Raw genomic sequence first — 16,588 nt, 5'->3', positions numbered from 1 at the left:
ATGGCTGTGTTCTTAGGCCAAATTGTGAGTGAGCCCACTCCCTTGGCTGAGAAGCAACCCCACACATGAATGGTCTCAGGATGCTTTACTGTTGGCATGACACAGGACTGATGGTAGTGCTCGACCTTGTCTTCTCCGGACAAGCTTTTCTCCGGATGCCCCAAACAATTGGAAAAGGGGATTCATCAGAGAAAATAACTTTACCCCAGTCCTCAGCAGTCCAATGCCTGTACCTTTTGCAGAATATCAATCTGTCCCTGATGTTTTTCCAAGTGGCTTCTTTGCTGCCCTTCTTGACACCAGGCCATCCTCCAAAAATCTTCACCTCACTGTGCGTGCAGATGCACTCACACATGCCTACTGCCATTCCTGAGCAAGCTCTGTACTGGTGGTGCCCCGATACCGCAGCTGAATAAACTTTCGTAGACGGTCCTGGCGCTGGCAGGGATCAACAAAATGGAGTCGTGGTCAGCTTTTCCGAAAGGAGGGCGGGGCAGGGCCTTATATGCGTCGCGGAAGTTAGAATAGCAATGATCCAAGGTTTTGCCAGCCCTGGTTGCGCAATCGATATGCTGTTACAATTTAGGGAGCCTTGTTTTCAGATTTGCCTTGTTAAAATCCCTAGCTACAATGAATGCAGCCTCAGGTTGTATGGATTCCAGTTTGCAAAGAGTCAAATAAAGTTCGTTCAGAGCCATCGATGTGTCTGCTTGGGGGGGAATATATACGGCTGTGATTATAATCTAAGAGAATTCCCTTGGTAGATAATGCGGTCGACATTTGATTGTGAGGAATTCTAAATCAGGAGTCTGACCAGAAGACCTCTTCGTTTCCCTCTTTTACGAAGTTGTTTTTTTGGGTCGCCGTCTGGGATCCATTCCGTTGTCCTGGGTGAAAGGCAGAACACAGGATCCGCTTCGCGAAAGTCATATTCTTGGTCGTACTGATGGTGAGTTGACGCTGTTCTTATATTCAGTAGTTCTTCTCGACTGTATGTAATGAAACCTAAGATGACCTGGGGTACTAATGTAAGAAATAACACGTACAAAAACAAAAAACTGGATAGTTTCCTAGGAATGCGAAGCGAGGCGGCCATCTCTGTCGGCGCCGGACTCACACCTGTGTTAACGAGAGAATCACTGACATGATGTCAGCTGGTCCTTTTGTGGCAGGGCTGAAATGCAGTGGAAATGTTTTTGGGGGGATTCAGTTCATTTGCATGGCAGAGGACCTTTACAATTAATTGCAATTTATCTGATCACTCTTCATAGCATTCTGGAGTATATGCAAATTGCCATCATACAAACTGAGGCAGCAGATTTTGTGAAAAATTAATATTTGTGTCATTCTCAACTTTTGGCCATGACTATACTCTGAAATAAAATTCTAAAATAAGATGTCTTGACACCCTTTATTATTTGGGTAGATGTAATGAATATACTGATTTTAATTACTTAGCTTTACTTATGTACCCTGAATGGCAATCAAATAAATCACAAAAATACATGTATGGATATTATCCTGGAATGCAATTGCTATCCTTTCTCTATATGTTTTTGTTTTTATTTCTCTCTTTTACTTCAGCTAAGATCTGGAGGTGCTCAGATTCTGGAAGGCTGCATAGCTGAGATTCCCAACATCTCCAGCCTGGACATCTCAGACAACGGTGAGGCCCGAGTAGACACTGTTTTTACAGTGATTTTGAACATTGTATACCTTGATTTTGACTTGATGTTGTGTTTTATATTTTATGCTCAGGTTTGGATTCAGACCTGACCACTCTTTTGGTGTGGCTGGCCAAAAATCGCTCCATCCGCCACCTCTCACTGGGCAAGAACTTCAATAACATCAAGTCCAAGTACGGGACTTACTTACCTTGTGTCGTGTCTTTGGCTATGCCGGATTAAGTGATATGACATGCTATTCTGTAAAATAATTTCTCCGTAATTAATATTACCTGATTGAGATAATCATGTACAGTGCCTTGCGAAAGTATTCGGCCCCCTTAAGTTAATAAGACCTTTTGCCACATTTCAGGCTTCAAACATAAAGATATAAAACTGTATTTTTTTGTGAAGAATCAACAACAAGTGGGACACAATCATGAAGTGGAACGACATTTATTGGATATCTCAAACTTTTTTAACAAATCAAAAACTGAAAAATTGGGCGTGCAAAATTATTCAGCCCCCTTAAGTTAATACTTTGTAGCGCCACCTTTTGCTGCGATTACAGCTGTAAGTCGCTTGGGGTATGTCTCTATCAGTTTTGCACATCGAGAGACTGACATTTTTTCCCATTCCTCCTTGCAAAACAGCTCGAGCTCAGTGAGGTTGGATGGAGAGCATTTGTGAACAGCAGTTTTCAGTTCTTTCCACAGATTCTCGATTGGATTCAGGTCTGGACTTTGACTTGGCCATTCTAACACCTGGATATGTTTATTTTTGAACCATTCCATTGTAGATTTTGCTTTATGTTTTGGATCATTGTCTTGTTGGAAGACAAATCTCCGTCCCAGTCTCAGGTATTTTGCAGACTCCATCAGGTTTTCTTCCAGAATGGTCCTGTATTTGGCTCCATCCATCTTCCCATCAATTTTAACCATCTTCCCTGTCCCTGCTGAAGAAAAGCAGGCCCAAACCATGATGCTGCCACCACCATGTTTGACAGTGGGGATGGTGTGTTCAGTGTGATGAGCTGTGTTGCTTTTACGCCAAACATAACGTTTTGCATTGTTGCCAAAAAGTTCAATTTTGGTTTCATCTGACCACAGCACCTTCTTCCACATGTTTGGTGTGTCTCCCAGGTGGCTTGTGGCAAACTTTAAACAACACTTTTTATGGATATCTTTAAGAAATGTCTTTCTTCTTGCCACACTTCCATAAAGGACAGATTTGTGCAATATACGACTGATTGTTGTCATCTGGACAGAATCGCCCACCTCAGCTGTAGATCTCTGCAGTTCATCCAGAGTGATCATGGGCCTCTTGGCTGCATCTCTGATCAGTCTTCTCCTTGTATGAGCTGAAAGTTTAGAGGGACGGACAGGTCTTGGTAGATTTGCAGTGGTCTGATACTCATTCCATTTCAATATTATCGCTTGCACTGTGCTCCTTGGGATGTTTAAAGCTTGGGAAATCTTTTTGTATCCAAATCCGGCTTTAAACTTCTTCACAACAGTATCTCGGACCTGCCTGGTGTGTTCCTTGTTCTTCATGATGCTCTCTGCGCTTTTAACGGACCTCTGAGACTATCACAGTGCAGGTGTATTTATACGGAGACTTGATTACACACAGGTGGATTGTATTTATCATCATTAGTCATTTAGGTCAACATTGGATCATTCAGAGATCCTCACTGAACTTCTGGAGAGAGTTTGCTGCACTGAAAGTAAAGGGGCTGAATAATTTTGCACGCCCAATTTTTCAGTTTTTGATTTGTTAAAAAAGTTTGAAATATCCAATAAATGTCGTTCCACTTCATGATTGTGTCCCACTTGTTGTTGATTCTTCACAAAAAAATACAGTTTTATATCTTTATGTTTGAAGCCTGAAATGTGGCAAAAGGTCGCAAAGTTCAAGGGGGCCCGAATACTTTCGCAAGGCACTGTAAATGTAATTAACTAGAGTCGGGCACCACAAAATAATATTTATAGAGCTGTTATCTTCCGAATAAACTCTTAAAGACCTAGTAATATTTTACATCAATAGCAGTCAATATCAATTGTCATCTTAATTCAGTCTCATCTGAAAGATGTAAATTCTTGGTTATCTGCACGAACCCTGGCTAACAAGTTAAATCAGCAATACAAAATTGGGTATAATTATTTATTTACTAAATACTTAACTAATCACACAGAATTACACATACACATAATTAAATCATAACTTAATTACAAATTACGTCATAAAGGAAAACGTCCCTAGCGGGCGGAACAGATATGACAGCTTGTTACACAAAAGAAAAGGGGCTGGGTTTGAGTGAGAGAGCGGGAAGACTGAAGAACAAAGGCGAAGCTGTGCTATCGTAAATGCAGTATCTTATGCATTCTAAATTACCGCCCATTTGGAAAAGGAAAATGCAATAAATATTTACTCTGAGCTGCGCTTCAGTAGGTTGGTGGTAGATGGAAGGCCGTGTTGCCCTACCGAGTCCTTTGAAGAATGTCTCTGGTGGTCAATTGGATACGTTGTAGTAACGTCGTTGTGTGATAGACGGGATACTCTCTCTGTTCCTTCCTAACCCTCGTTTGCTAACTCAACGGCTAGGAGGTATCACTTCTGTAGTGAATAAGAGTTCAAAGTTCATACCATTCGCAACCAAGCTCACACTGATGTTGGCATTGTTCTGCAGTTATCTGAACCATTCTGACATAGGGCCGTCGTCCTCACATCATCGGAACAGAAAGTTATATTGTCGTCAAGGGCTTATATAGGAAGGGAGAGGAGGGTGTGTTTGAAAAGTTTTATAGCCCATGTCCCTTCACAGGGGGGGGGGGGGGCACTGATTTGAGCAGAGTCCTAACCTTATGAAAACCCACATCTCACATTTTAGAAGCTAAAATCACATTTCATCCCATCACAAATAATTTCATATTCAAACATTTAAATTGAACAACAATTCCATGCGAATCCGATAACTCTGTGTAGACTTTCCACTGTAGAGTTTGTCATCTGATCATTGAAGAGAATGTCTCAGATGACAACCGAACTGACATCATATTCATTAAGTACCAACGCATATGTTCCATTGGTCGGATTACCAGAATATAGTTAATTTCCCAGAACCTTCTGATGTTCCCAGAATCTCTGTTAATCAAGGGTTTTGCAAATGTAACATCAGTAGGGTAGAGAGAGGAAAAAGGGGGAAAGAGGTATGTATGACTTTCATAAACCTACCCCCCCAGGCCAACGTCATGACACTTGTAACTAGAAAAATGTAAATGAACCATATCCTCATGTTTGTATCCTTCTCTCTGTCTGGAATGTAATGAAGTTTGCACGTCATTCCACAGAAATTTGTCTCAAGTCTTGGACAACCTGGTGCACATGATACAGGAGGAAGAATCGGTGAGTCAGCTGTTACGGTGACACTTAGCCATAACAGCTTAGCATAAACACAATGTGTCTAAACCATTCATTACCATTGTTCAACGAACCTGTTTTTCACGTAGCCCCTGACGTCCATCTCCCTGGCCGACTCCAAGCTCAAGGGGGATCTGTCCATCGTACTGAATGCACTGGGCAGCAACGCCAGCCTGACCCGGGTGGACATCAGCGGCAACGGCATGGGAGATATGGGGGCCAAGATGCTGGCCAAGGCCCTGCAGATCAACACCAAGCTCAGGTAAGAGGTCAAGGCTCAAGAAGAGGCCCACTAGGTTCAACTGCTCATGTTTCAATATTGTTTTAATATTGATTATACTGTGTTCTATTGCTCTTTATTGTCATGCGTTTGTACAGGACAGTTATGTGGGACAAAAACAATGTCAGCCTACAAGGCCTCCAGGATGTGGCATCTGCTTTAGAAAAGTATGTATCTGTGTGTGTCACAATTCATTCTATTCATACTCTTCTTCACATGGATATTTTGGTTAGGATATGTGAGTAGGCATATACTTAGCCACATGTGTCTCTTTCAGGAACCAGACCATCCGCTTCATGCCTATCCCCATCATCGATGCTGCCCAGGCACTCAAGGCCAGCCCTGAGAAAACAGAGGATGCCCTACTAAAGGTCAAAGTTCACATTTGGCTGCATGGTAGATATTAACTGATGACAGAATTGAGATCCATTCTCACTGATAACAATGCATCGATAGCAGGGTTGAATGCAAAAAACGTCACATTTCCTGTATAAACTTTGACTTTTTTTTATCAATCTCTACAGATGGAGCGGTATCTACTAAGGAACCACGAGACTCGAAAATACCTCCAAGAGCAAGCTTACCGTCTCCAGCAAGGCATTGTCACGACCACCACACAACAGGTGACCCGTCTGTTTAAATGTTTGACCTGTAACTTTCATTTTTATGTATCGGCACTTGTTTGGATAAATGTTAGTAGTACCTTGAGTTTCCCCTGGGGAAGTGAAAGTTACATACAGTGTCTTCGGAAAGTATTCGGTCCCCTTGACTTTTTCCACATTGTGTGACGTTACAGCCTTATTCTAAAATTGATTAAATAGTTGTTTTTTCCCTCATCAATGTACACACAATACCCCGTAATGACAAAGCAAAAACAGAAATATCACATTTACATAAGTATTCTGACCCTTTACTCAGTACTTTGTTGAAGCGCCTTTGGCAGTGATTATAGCATAGAGTCCTCGTAGGTATGACGCTACAAGCTTGGCACACCTGTATTTGGGGAGTTTTTCCCATTCTTCTCTGCAGAGCTCTGTCCGGTTGGATGGGGAGGGTTGCGGCACAGCTATTTTCAGGTCTCTCCAGAGATGTTTGATCGGGTTCAAGTCCGGGCTCTGGCTGGGTCACTCAAGGATCTCTCTGTACTTTGCTCCGTTCATCTGTGCCTTGATCCAGACTAGTCTCACAGTCCCTGCCACTGGAAAACATCTCCACAGCATGATGCTGTCACCACCATGCTTCACCATAGGGATGGTGCCAGGTTTCCTCCAGACCTGACTCTTGGCATTCAGGCCAAAGAGTTCAATCTTAGTTTCATCAAACCAAAGAATTTTGTTTCTCATGGTCTGAGAGTCTTAAGGTGCCTTTTGGCAAACTCCATGCGGGCTGTCATGTGCCTTTTACTGAGGAGTGGCTTCCGTCTGGCAACTCTACCCAAAGGCCTGGTTGGTGGAGTACAGCAGAGATGGTTGTCCTTCTGGAAGGTTCTCCCATCTCCACAGAGGAATTCTGGAGCTCTGTCAGTGACCATCATGTTCTTGATCACCTCCCTGACCAAAGTACCCTTCCACCGATCTGATCATCTCAAGGATGATCAATGGAAACAGGATGCACATGAGCTCAATTTCGAGTCTCATAGCAAAGGGGCTGAATACTTATGTAAAGAAAGTATTTTAAATACATTTGCAAAAATTCTAAACATGTTTTTGAGTTGTCATTAATAGGTATTGTGTATAGATTTCTGATATTTTTTATTTAAATTAATCAATTTTAGAATAAGGCTGTTATGTAACAAAATGTGGAAAAAGTCAAGGCCTCTGAATATTTACCGGAGGCACTGTACCACATCTTTTAAGTGTTGAATGACCATAAACCATTACATGACCTCTCCCATTGAATGGTGAACGACCACTCAATGTCTTCTGATGACCTCTGACCCCTCCTGCCTTCTGCTGCTCAGATGATGGACAGGATCTGTGTAAAGGTGCAGGACCACCTAAACTCCCTGCGGTATACGGAGACCGCTGTCATCCAGGAGGACATGAAGGTGGCCAAGAACCTCATGAAGGACGCCAGGAACTCCAAAAGAGTGAGCTGAGAACCAGACATATTGTTCTCATAGAACCGCTAGAACAAATTAACTTAGACTGTAGATGTCAAACTCTGTGCTAGGGAGACAAAAGTGTTCAACATTAACCTCAAATTATACATGGGACTTCCTGGTTAAATAACATTAATGCAGAAAGGGAGAACCTCCAACTCAAATGGTTAGGTTTTGGCCTTTCTAGGGAGTTTTTCCTAGCCACTGTGCTTCTACACCTGCATTGCTTGCTGTTTGGGGTTTTAGGCTGGGTTTCTGTACAGCACTTTGAGATATCAGCTGATGTACGAAGGGCTATATAAATAAATTTGAATTGAAGTTAGATGAGAAAAGAGCACAACAGTCTAATCTTTTCTCCAATTTTTTCCTCTTCCCTTTTTTCTCTTTCTCTGTCTGTCCACCTTCCATACCCTGCTCATCTATCTAGCTACTGCCCAACCTGTACCACCTGAGGGGATCTCTTGGTGGCATGGGCGGCCCCCCTGACATGGGCGGCCCCATTCAGGACAAGCTGGAGTCCATGGCTGGAGAGATGGCCAGGGTCATGGATGAGCAGCTACAGGTACACAACAGTCAACACAGCAGTAAATGCATAATGCATTTACTGTATTTTAACATTATTTTTCTTTTAACCAGATATGTTTAATGTTGATGTATCTCTGTGAATTACATAGTCTAGTGTTTCTCAACTCCAGTCCTCGAAGTTGATGTTTTTGTTTTCATCCCGCACAGGCACACATGATTAAACTGATCATGAGCTTGATGATTATTCATTGAGTAGTTGAATCCGGTGTGCTTGGCCTTGAACAAAACTGTGCAAGTTGAAAAAAAACTGCCCTAGTCCTTTCAGCAACTGTACATTTGAGTAACAAGACAACATAAGAAGCTAGTGCAATGCTCTTGCCTACCCCTCTTTCTCTCGCTCTCTTTGGTCCAGACGTTGTTACAATCTATGGTTGACACCGCTGAGGGCCTCTGTCCCCACGTGATGAAGAGGAGCAACCTGCACCATGAGCTGATGAAGGCCAGTGCAGGCAGGATGACCGTCCCCCATAACTTCATCACCACCACACTACTGGAGCAGTCAGGAGTCGACATCATCAACAAGATCAGGTAATCACCGCATGGGCCTGGTCAAGCCTGGCTTGGTCAAGATAGCTAGCTGACGTTCTCCTCCAGAGTGACTTAAAACAAGTGCATTCAACTAAGGAAAGGAAAACAACGACAAAACAAAAGTATCTCCAAAAACAAAGTTCAAAGATTCATGCTGGTCCTGCTGATCCCGGACTTCGCATTGCCTGTCACAAGTGACCTTCAACAGTAGGGGGGGCAGGGGGGCTGGATTGGAGGAGCACTTTTGAGACCTAAATCAGTCAATTATTTCAAATACAGACGTTATCAGTTGATCATGTGAATTCAAACTGAATCGTTCATTGTGATCTGCACTGTGTATGATGTCCTAGTGAAATAATTGATTAGGATTAGGTCACATAGCAGCTGAGGCTAACTTCACTCTCAGAAAACTGCTGTAACATATATATGCAGCCCGGTCTTGATACAGTTCAGATAGTAGAGAGGTAGTCTCTGGCTCATGTTCTCCTCTCTGTCACACAGTGAAGTGAAGCTCAGTGTGGCGTCCTTCCTCTCAGACCGTATCGTGGATGAGATCTTGGAATCTCTGTCCCGTTCCCAAAACACTCTGGTCAGTACTGTATACTACAACAGACTCTTTCACTCTGTATTTCTCTTTCACACACACAATAATGCATTTTTGCTTCAATTGCTTGTAATGCTGATTTAGAGCACTTCTGCACCACATAAAAAACAAATACTGGTGAAGGAACACTGCCACTATATGCCTTTTCCTCCCTTCCCACACCAGGCAGAACACCTGACCAGGAAAGCGCAGCCTCTTGTCCACCAGGACTCAAAAGAGACAGAGGTGCTGGATGAGACGGTCCTCCAGCCTGAGGCCCAGACCCAGGAGCAGAGGCAGCAGCCTGCTGAGAGTCTGGAGGAGATGGACACCTGTGTGGTAACTAAGACTAGTCCCTTCTGCTATGAGGGTTAAGGTTTGGGTTTGTGATCCTGATCTGCTGTACTGAAGCATGACTCACTGGCTGACTGTTTTTCTCTTGACTGTATTTGTGACCTGCAGATGACACCCAAGTCCAAGAGGAAGAGCATTCTCTGCAGGATGCTACGGCCTGTCTCTGTGGCGTTTGGTGAGTTGATGTTCTACATCCCGGGTACCGTAGATCTGGTCAAATAGATTTAAACTACAATACAGTAGTAATGTAGTATGTCAGCCTCTCGGAATGAGAGGGGTTTTAGTTTTACCTCGTCTATTGATGGTTGTTCTTGTCCGTCAGAAATGGAGTTTGACTTGGACAAGGCCCTGGAAGAAGTGCCTATACACGAGGAAGACTCGCCCCCTCCTCCCCTATCGGACAAGATGCCGACGTACTTTGGCGAGCTGCCCACTATGGAGGCCCGGAAGCTAGAGCACCACACCAAGCTCCGCCCCAAACCAAAAAAGAGGACCAAGCCTAGCCGAGCACCAGTAAGGCCTTCCACCTGCCCCTCTCTCCTATTCCCCATTTATTTCTCCCTCTTCCACTCTCTTTCTGCCTTCTTTCTCTATTTTTACGTCTAGCTACTATACTCTATGATATTGAGTATGTCTTGACGTAGGCCTACATATTTTTTGGTGTTCTCAGCGGGATTCAATCTGCACCTCTCCACCACCAGAAGAAATGGAGCAGAACGGCCTGCTTGGAAAAGTGGATGAGGGTGTTGATGAATTCTTTTACAAGAAAATTACCCAACTGAGTTTTAAGTGAGTCCTAATTCCTTTTATGGTGAACTCTTTCCAAAAAGTAAATGGAATTACTTGACGTTTAGAATAAATGACTCTAGTTTCCACAAGATTTAAATCACAAACATGCAGCAGTAAGCTATGTGTAACTACCTACATGTAAATGCTAAAATAAAGGGAACACCAACATAAAGTGTCTTTTAATAGGGTGTTGGGCCTCCACAACCAACAGAAGAGCTTCAGTGCGCATTGGCATAGATTCTACAAGTGTTTCAAATCAAATTTTATTTGTCACATGCACAGAATACAACAAGTGTAGACTTTACCGTGAAATTCTTACTTACATGCCCTTAACCAACAGTGCAGTTCAAGAATAAGAAAATATTTATCAAGTAGACTAAAATATAAAGTCATTATAAAAGTAACACAATAACGAGGCTATATACAGGGGGCACTGGTACCGAGTCAGTGTGCGGGGTACAGGCTAGTTGAGGTAATCTGTACATGTAGGTGGGGGCGAAGTAACTAGGCATAGGTAACAAACAGCGAGTGTACAAAATTGTCCGGTGGCGATTTTATGAATTGTTAAGTAGTCTTATAGCTTGGGAGTAGACGCTGTTGAGGAGCCTTTTGGTCCAAGACTTGGTGCTCCGGTACTGCTTGCCGTGCGGTAGCAGAGAAAACGGTCTATAACTTGGGTGACTGGAGTCTCTGACAACTTTATGGGCTTTCCCCTGACACTGGGGAAAGCCAGGTCCTGGATGGCAGGAAGCTTGGCCCCAGTGATGTATTGGGCCGTTCGCACTACCCTGTGTAGCGCCTTACGGTCAGATGCCGAGCAGTTGCCATACCAGGCGGTGATGCAACCTGTCAGGATACTCTCGATGGTGCAGCTGTAGAACCTTTTGAGGATCTGGGGACCCATGCCAAATCTTTTACAGTCTCCCGAGGGGGAAAGGTTTGGTCGTGCCCTCTTCATGACTGTCTTGGTATGTTTGGACCATGATAGTTTGTTAGTGATGTGGACACCAAGGAACTTAACTCTCAACCCGCTCCACTTCAGCCCCGTCGATGTTAATGGGGGCCTATTCGGCCTGCCATTTCCTGTAGTCCATGATCAGCTCATTAGTCTTGCTCACATTCGGGGAGAGGTCGTTGTCCTGGCACCACACTGCCAGTTCTCTGACCTCCTTCCTATAGGCCGTCTCATCGTTGTCGGGGATCAGGCCTACCACTTGTGTTTTCAGCAAACTTAATGATGGCGTTGGAGTCGTGTTTGGCCACACAGTCGTGGCTGAACAGGGAATACAGGAGGGTACTAAGTACACACCCCTGAGGGGCCCCAGTGTTAAGGATCAGCGTGGCTGACGTGTTGTTGCCTACTCTTACCACCTGGGGGCGGGCCCGTCAGGATGTCCAGGATCCAGTTGCAGAGGGAGGTGTTTAGTCCCAAAGTCCTTAGCTTAGTGATGAGCTTTGTGGGCACTATGTTGTTGAATGTTGAGCTGTAGTCAATGAAAAGCATTCTCACATAGGTATTCCTTTTGTCCAGGTGAGAAAGGGCAGTGTGGAGTGTGATTGAGATTGCGTCATCTGTGGATCTGTTGGGACGGTATGCGAATTGGAGTGGGTTTAGGGTGTCAGGGAGGATGCTGTTGAAATGAGCCATGACCAGCCTTTCAAAGCACTTCATGGCTACCGACGTGAGTGCCACGGGGCGGTAATCATTTAGGCAGGTTACCTTCGCTTCCTTGAGCACAGAGACTATGCTGGTCTGCTTGAAACATGTAGGTATTGCAGACTTTTTCAGGGAGCTGTTGAAAATGTCAGTGAAGACACTTGACAGTTGGTCCATGCGTGCTTTGAGTACGTGTCCTGGTAATCCGTCTGGCCCAGCGGCTTTGTGAAAGTTGACCTGTTTAAAGGTTTTGTTCACATCAGCTACCGAGAGCATTATCACACAGTCATCCAGAACAGCTGGTGCGCTCGTGCATGCTTTGGTGTTGCTTGCCTCAAAGCAAGCATAAAAGGCATTTAGCTCGTCTGGTAGGCTCACATCACTGGGCAGCTCCCGTCTGGGTTTCCCTTTGTAGTCCGTAATAGTTTAAGCTCTGCAATATCCAACGAGTGTCAGAGCCGGTGTAGTAGGATTCAATCTTAATCCTGTTCTGCCGGTGCATGGAAAATCCCGCTAGCTCTATATTGTCCATGTCTTCATTCAGCCACGTCTCGGTTAAACACAAGATGTTAGTTTTTAAAGTCCATTTGGTAGGATAATCTTGATCGCAGGTTTGGAACGCCACTGGAGGGAGGTGACACCATTCTTACGAGTAATTCCATAATTTGGTGTTTTGTTGGTGGTACAAAACTAGGTCTCTGGCACCGCTCCAGAATCTCCCATAAGTGTTTTAATTGGGTTGAAATCTGGTGACGCAGACACGCACACATACACACACCCTTTAAACCCCCTATGCTCCTTTGAGGTCCCTCTTTCAAAGTCACTGATATCTCTTCTTCTAACCATGGTAGCCAAAAATAATGGGCAATTGGGCCCTAAGCATGATGGGATAATAATTGCTTAATTAACTAAGGAACCACACCTGTATGAAAGCATCTGCTTTCAAAATACTTTGTATCCCTAATTTAGTCAAGTGTTCCCTTTATTTGGGCAGTTACATGTACCTTTATTTACGTATTTAGAGGTTGTTAATTATAGAGGTTGTGAGTGTGTACTGTACAGCAAAATCATTCTCTAACATTTCCAGACGACCCACCCTGAGGGGCTCCTCCAACATCCAGGAGGGTTCGGAGAAGAAACGGGAATCCCGGAAAAGCGGCTTCCTTAACCTCATCAAGTCTCGCACCTCAAAGTCCGAGAAGAGCCATGGAGCAGCCGCCATCACCACCCCGGCTTCCCCGACCGTCAGCACTGTAACCGAGGAGCCCCTATCCCCCAAGGCTCCGTTGCGGGACCACTCGGAAATCTCCCCTGAACACTCAGAAAAGCCACCAACCCATGAACCCACTACGGAACAGCACTCGGAGAGTGACAGTAAGGGGGGTCCTCACGGTGGCTGGCACTTTGGGGTCCCCGTAATGGGCATGGACCTCCTGGCGGAGATGAGAAAAATGCATGAGAAAATGGCCTCCCATAAGGTGGGTAAACTGACCAGTTTTTGCTGCTTTTGACAGCTAAATCTATGAGCCAGTAGAACCCCTTAGCATCACTGAACTACTGAATAATTACTTTCTTACAGGGTAACACACAACCTCCTCTGAAAAAGTTTATTTTAAAGTTGAATGTACACTGTATTTGCTGTCTTCAACCTTCGATCTGCCAATCATTTGGAAGGCTATAGATCATCGTGAGTGGATAACTGTGTGAAGGTGTTGCCCTATAGTGGCTTTGTATGGAACATCCATGTCTCTGCATGGTTCAGACTGTTGAATACAGCCATGCAGCGGAAAACACAATGGTGCCTATAAAAGCAGGTTTAGGACAAACTGAAGACATTGTCCATCCTGAAAAGATGTTTGTTTGTTCTTTTGACAGTCTGACTCATCTTCCTCTTCAGACAAGGCAGATGGTAAACAAGGTGAGTTGGCCTCTATATCCCAATCAGATAATTAGATGTTTTATTCCATTTAGTGATATTTAATCTGTATGTACTCAAAGATGGCACAACTCAATTATGCCACAACGTCCGTCTCACTGTTCGTCTTGCCAGCTGCCATGTGGTACAATAAAATTAACAAAATGTTGAATTACATTACAGTGCTAGGTAACACTTTGTTCAGACAGTCCCTTGTAAAAGCTCTATGAACCATCCACACGTTTGCTGTGCATTCTGTTTCTAAGAAGTGTCCGATATGGGTCTTCTTTGTTATGTCTCTCTCTGTAGGAAAGCCAGAGAGTCAAACATCGTCGATATCGCCAAAGTCTAAGCCCACCAGTGTTACACCCAGACCCCCAGCACCCCCGGGCACCAAGCCCCACCTGGGACCACACAGTTTGGGACTTCTGAGCCCTCGCACCAGCAGCAGCCACAGCCCAGGTAGGCATATGAATAAGTATACTTTACTGATAGTGATATGGAGATGGGAAATAAGGCCATCAGAATCAAAAAATGGATCAAGAAGAGGACTTTGTTTATTGTGATTTTTGTCTTAATTTGTCCTGTTGTCTGTAACCACTCTTTATTTGTTAATGAATTCACCCTCAGATGACACCCCTGACTCCCCTCTTGGAAACGTATCCCCAAAAGGACCTCTGCCCGCCCCTCGCCTGAAGAGGGCGCCGTCAGACTGTGAGCGGGAGGGGGAGACAAGCCCCATTAATGGTAGGTTTATGTATCTATTACCCATGTACCCTCCACCCAGAAGAATTGTCTTAGGAACAGCTCACGACAGTCCAAAATGTTGATATTGAGAGTAGAGGAATAATCAAAGCAATTTGCTTCACGTAAAGACAAAAGGCATTAATTTCAATTAACTGAGAACATAGTATGCTATACAAATTGTCACTGTGTGAGTTTGGTAGAATTGAAGCATAAAAGCATCTTTCACCCTCAGTACGAAAATGGATCCACTGTCTACTGTAAGTCCCTCTGGATAAAAGTGTCTGCTAAATTACTAAAATGTGAAATGTAATGTAATCTCTCTCTGTCTGTCAGTTGAACTCACAGGAGACTCTAGCCCATTTGACTTAGACCATGAGACGGACAGGTCTGTTATTGGCGGGAGACAGTGGTCCTCCCTGAAGAGTTCCACTTCTGTGGTACAGGAAGTAGAGGGTCGAGAGCGCACCAAGTCCCTCCCTGCATCTGGTTAGACCAATTACCTTCTCTCCTTCAGGTCTTAAAAAAAACTTAAGACATGTACAGTGTTGAGGTGTAGTTTTGCATCTAGCAACAACCAATGGCAGTAATGTAAGTTTTGGCAGGTCCAATTGTGTCCGTACCTTTTGAATAACATGCAATTCTCAGTAATAGTAGTTGTATTGGGTTTCTCCAGGAGCTCTTGTTGTTGAGCTCTTGTTGTTGGTTTTAGTACTCACACAACTGTGACGTTGTGTTTGTAGTCTCAGTAGTACCAGTAGTTATGGTTGGCTACCAGTTGTAGCTTCCTCGTTGTTTAGTACCATATCAGCTAACACACCGCTGTCTTGTGTCACTGTCCTTGCAGAGAGACCTTCGTCCATGGTGGACGCTGCCCACTGCCAAAGCCCTGGAGTGTTTGATAAAGACGACAACACGGAGGAAGACTTCCCTCCTCCCCCTGACACGGACCAAAGACAGGACCTTATGCCTGACAACATGGAGGAAGAGGAGGAGGAAGAGGACACCATCAATGACATTGTCCCAGTGTAGAGAGAAAAGATACATCAAGTTTCTCCATACTTCCCTCAGTGTTCCATGGAGTGTCCAAGTGCACACTTCGGGAGAATTGTGGAGAATCGTAATGCAGACACATAGCAAAGAACAAAAAAAAGCTTATGGACAAAACCTTGCTAATATCTTAGTCTTAACAAAGACCGTTGATTGGCTTATTCAACCAACCAATAAGCAGTGTTGTGTTCCTATGTCTAATGTGCATGTAATGTATATTTGTCTATCTATTAACACACCGAAAGAGATATATGGATGTGTTGACAAATATGTATGGGATTTACATTGTACCAAATTGGTCAATTTAATTAATGATAGGCATAATAACTTTGATTTATCATGATTTATATGAAATACATTTATTGGGGGGCTTGGTGATGGTTTCCATATAGTGTTAGTTTTATTGGCTAAATTGATTTATGCTGAAAATACAAACATTTTTTTCATTTTTTTACAATGCATGCATTGTAACAAAATCCTTTACATGTAACATCAAGTTGTCAATAATCCTGATTTGTATATTTGTAACAATAAAAAATATTTCTACTGCTATACTGCCATGTATGATAAATTTTGCCTTCATATAGACCTACTTCATAAAAGGTATGTGTTTTGCATAGGCTTACCCTTGTGTGACATTTTGTTAACCGTGCAAATCTCTCGGTCAAAATAACATTATCAATATATTCGCCTGTAATTACCCCCCCCCCCCCCCCCCAAAAAAAAAAAAAAAAAAACGAAATTCTACCTAGCTCGCTCCCTTAGCATTTTTTTATTACATTTTTTTTTTATACCCTCTCCCTGGAATTTGTACTAGCAAACTAGCCAACCTTAAGTCTATGTCGATCAGAAGCAAGGATGGTTTTGCGCTATGTACCGGATCGTAACTACTACTCCGATAAACATTTATAGATTTGG

At 43.6% G+C, this 16,588-nt stretch overlaps 1 protein-coding gene across 2 annotated transcripts in view; it reads left to right on the top strand.

Moving 5' to 3' along the window:
• LOC135552185 (F-actin-uncapping protein LRRC16A-like) overlaps nt 1-16,222 on the top strand; it is a 37,782-nt gene extending 21,560 nt beyond the window's left edge. For both annotated transcript variants that reach the window (XM_064983649.1, XM_064983650.1), the window contains 21 exons: nt 1,585-1,666; nt 1,759-1,858; nt 5,015-5,069; nt 5,174-5,346; nt 5,463-5,531; nt 5,642-5,735; nt 5,889-5,987; nt 7,325-7,453; nt 7,893-8,027; nt 8,403-8,578; nt 9,080-9,167; nt 9,348-9,500; nt 9,624-9,690; nt 9,838-10,028; nt 10,186-10,304; nt 13,049-13,439; nt 13,837-13,879; nt 14,186-14,338; nt 14,507-14,623; nt 14,957-15,109; nt 15,468-16,222. In XM_064983649.1, coding sequence (XP_064839721.1) covers nt 1,585-1,666; nt 1,759-1,858; nt 5,015-5,069; nt 5,174-5,346; nt 5,463-5,531; nt 5,642-5,735; nt 5,889-5,987; nt 7,325-7,453; nt 7,893-8,027; nt 8,403-8,578; nt 9,080-9,167; nt 9,348-9,500; nt 9,624-9,690; nt 9,838-10,028; nt 10,186-10,304; nt 13,049-13,439; nt 13,837-13,879; nt 14,186-14,338; nt 14,507-14,623; nt 14,957-15,109; nt 15,468-15,652 — 2,772 coding nt within the window. In that variant the 3' untranslated portion in view covers nt 15,653-16,222. The remainder of the gene's footprint in view (nt 1-1,584; nt 1,667-1,758; nt 1,859-5,014; nt 5,070-5,173; nt 5,347-5,462; nt 5,532-5,641; nt 5,736-5,888; nt 5,988-7,324; nt 7,454-7,892; nt 8,028-8,402; nt 8,579-9,079; nt 9,168-9,347; nt 9,501-9,623; nt 9,691-9,837; nt 10,029-10,185; nt 10,305-13,048; nt 13,440-13,836; nt 13,880-14,185; nt 14,339-14,506; nt 14,624-14,956; nt 15,110-15,467) is intronic.
• The last annotated feature ends 366 nt before the right edge of the window (nt 16,223-16,588 follow it).

Source organism: Oncorhynchus masou, chromosome 13, assembly GCF_036934945.1.
Source record: "Oncorhynchus masou masou isolate Uvic2021 chromosome 13, UVic_Omas_1.1, whole genome shotgun sequence".
Lineage (NCBI taxonomy): Eukaryota > Metazoa > Chordata > Actinopteri > Salmoniformes > Salmonidae > Oncorhynchus > Oncorhynchus masou.
This window is presented reverse-complemented; position numbering and strand designations above follow the sequence as displayed.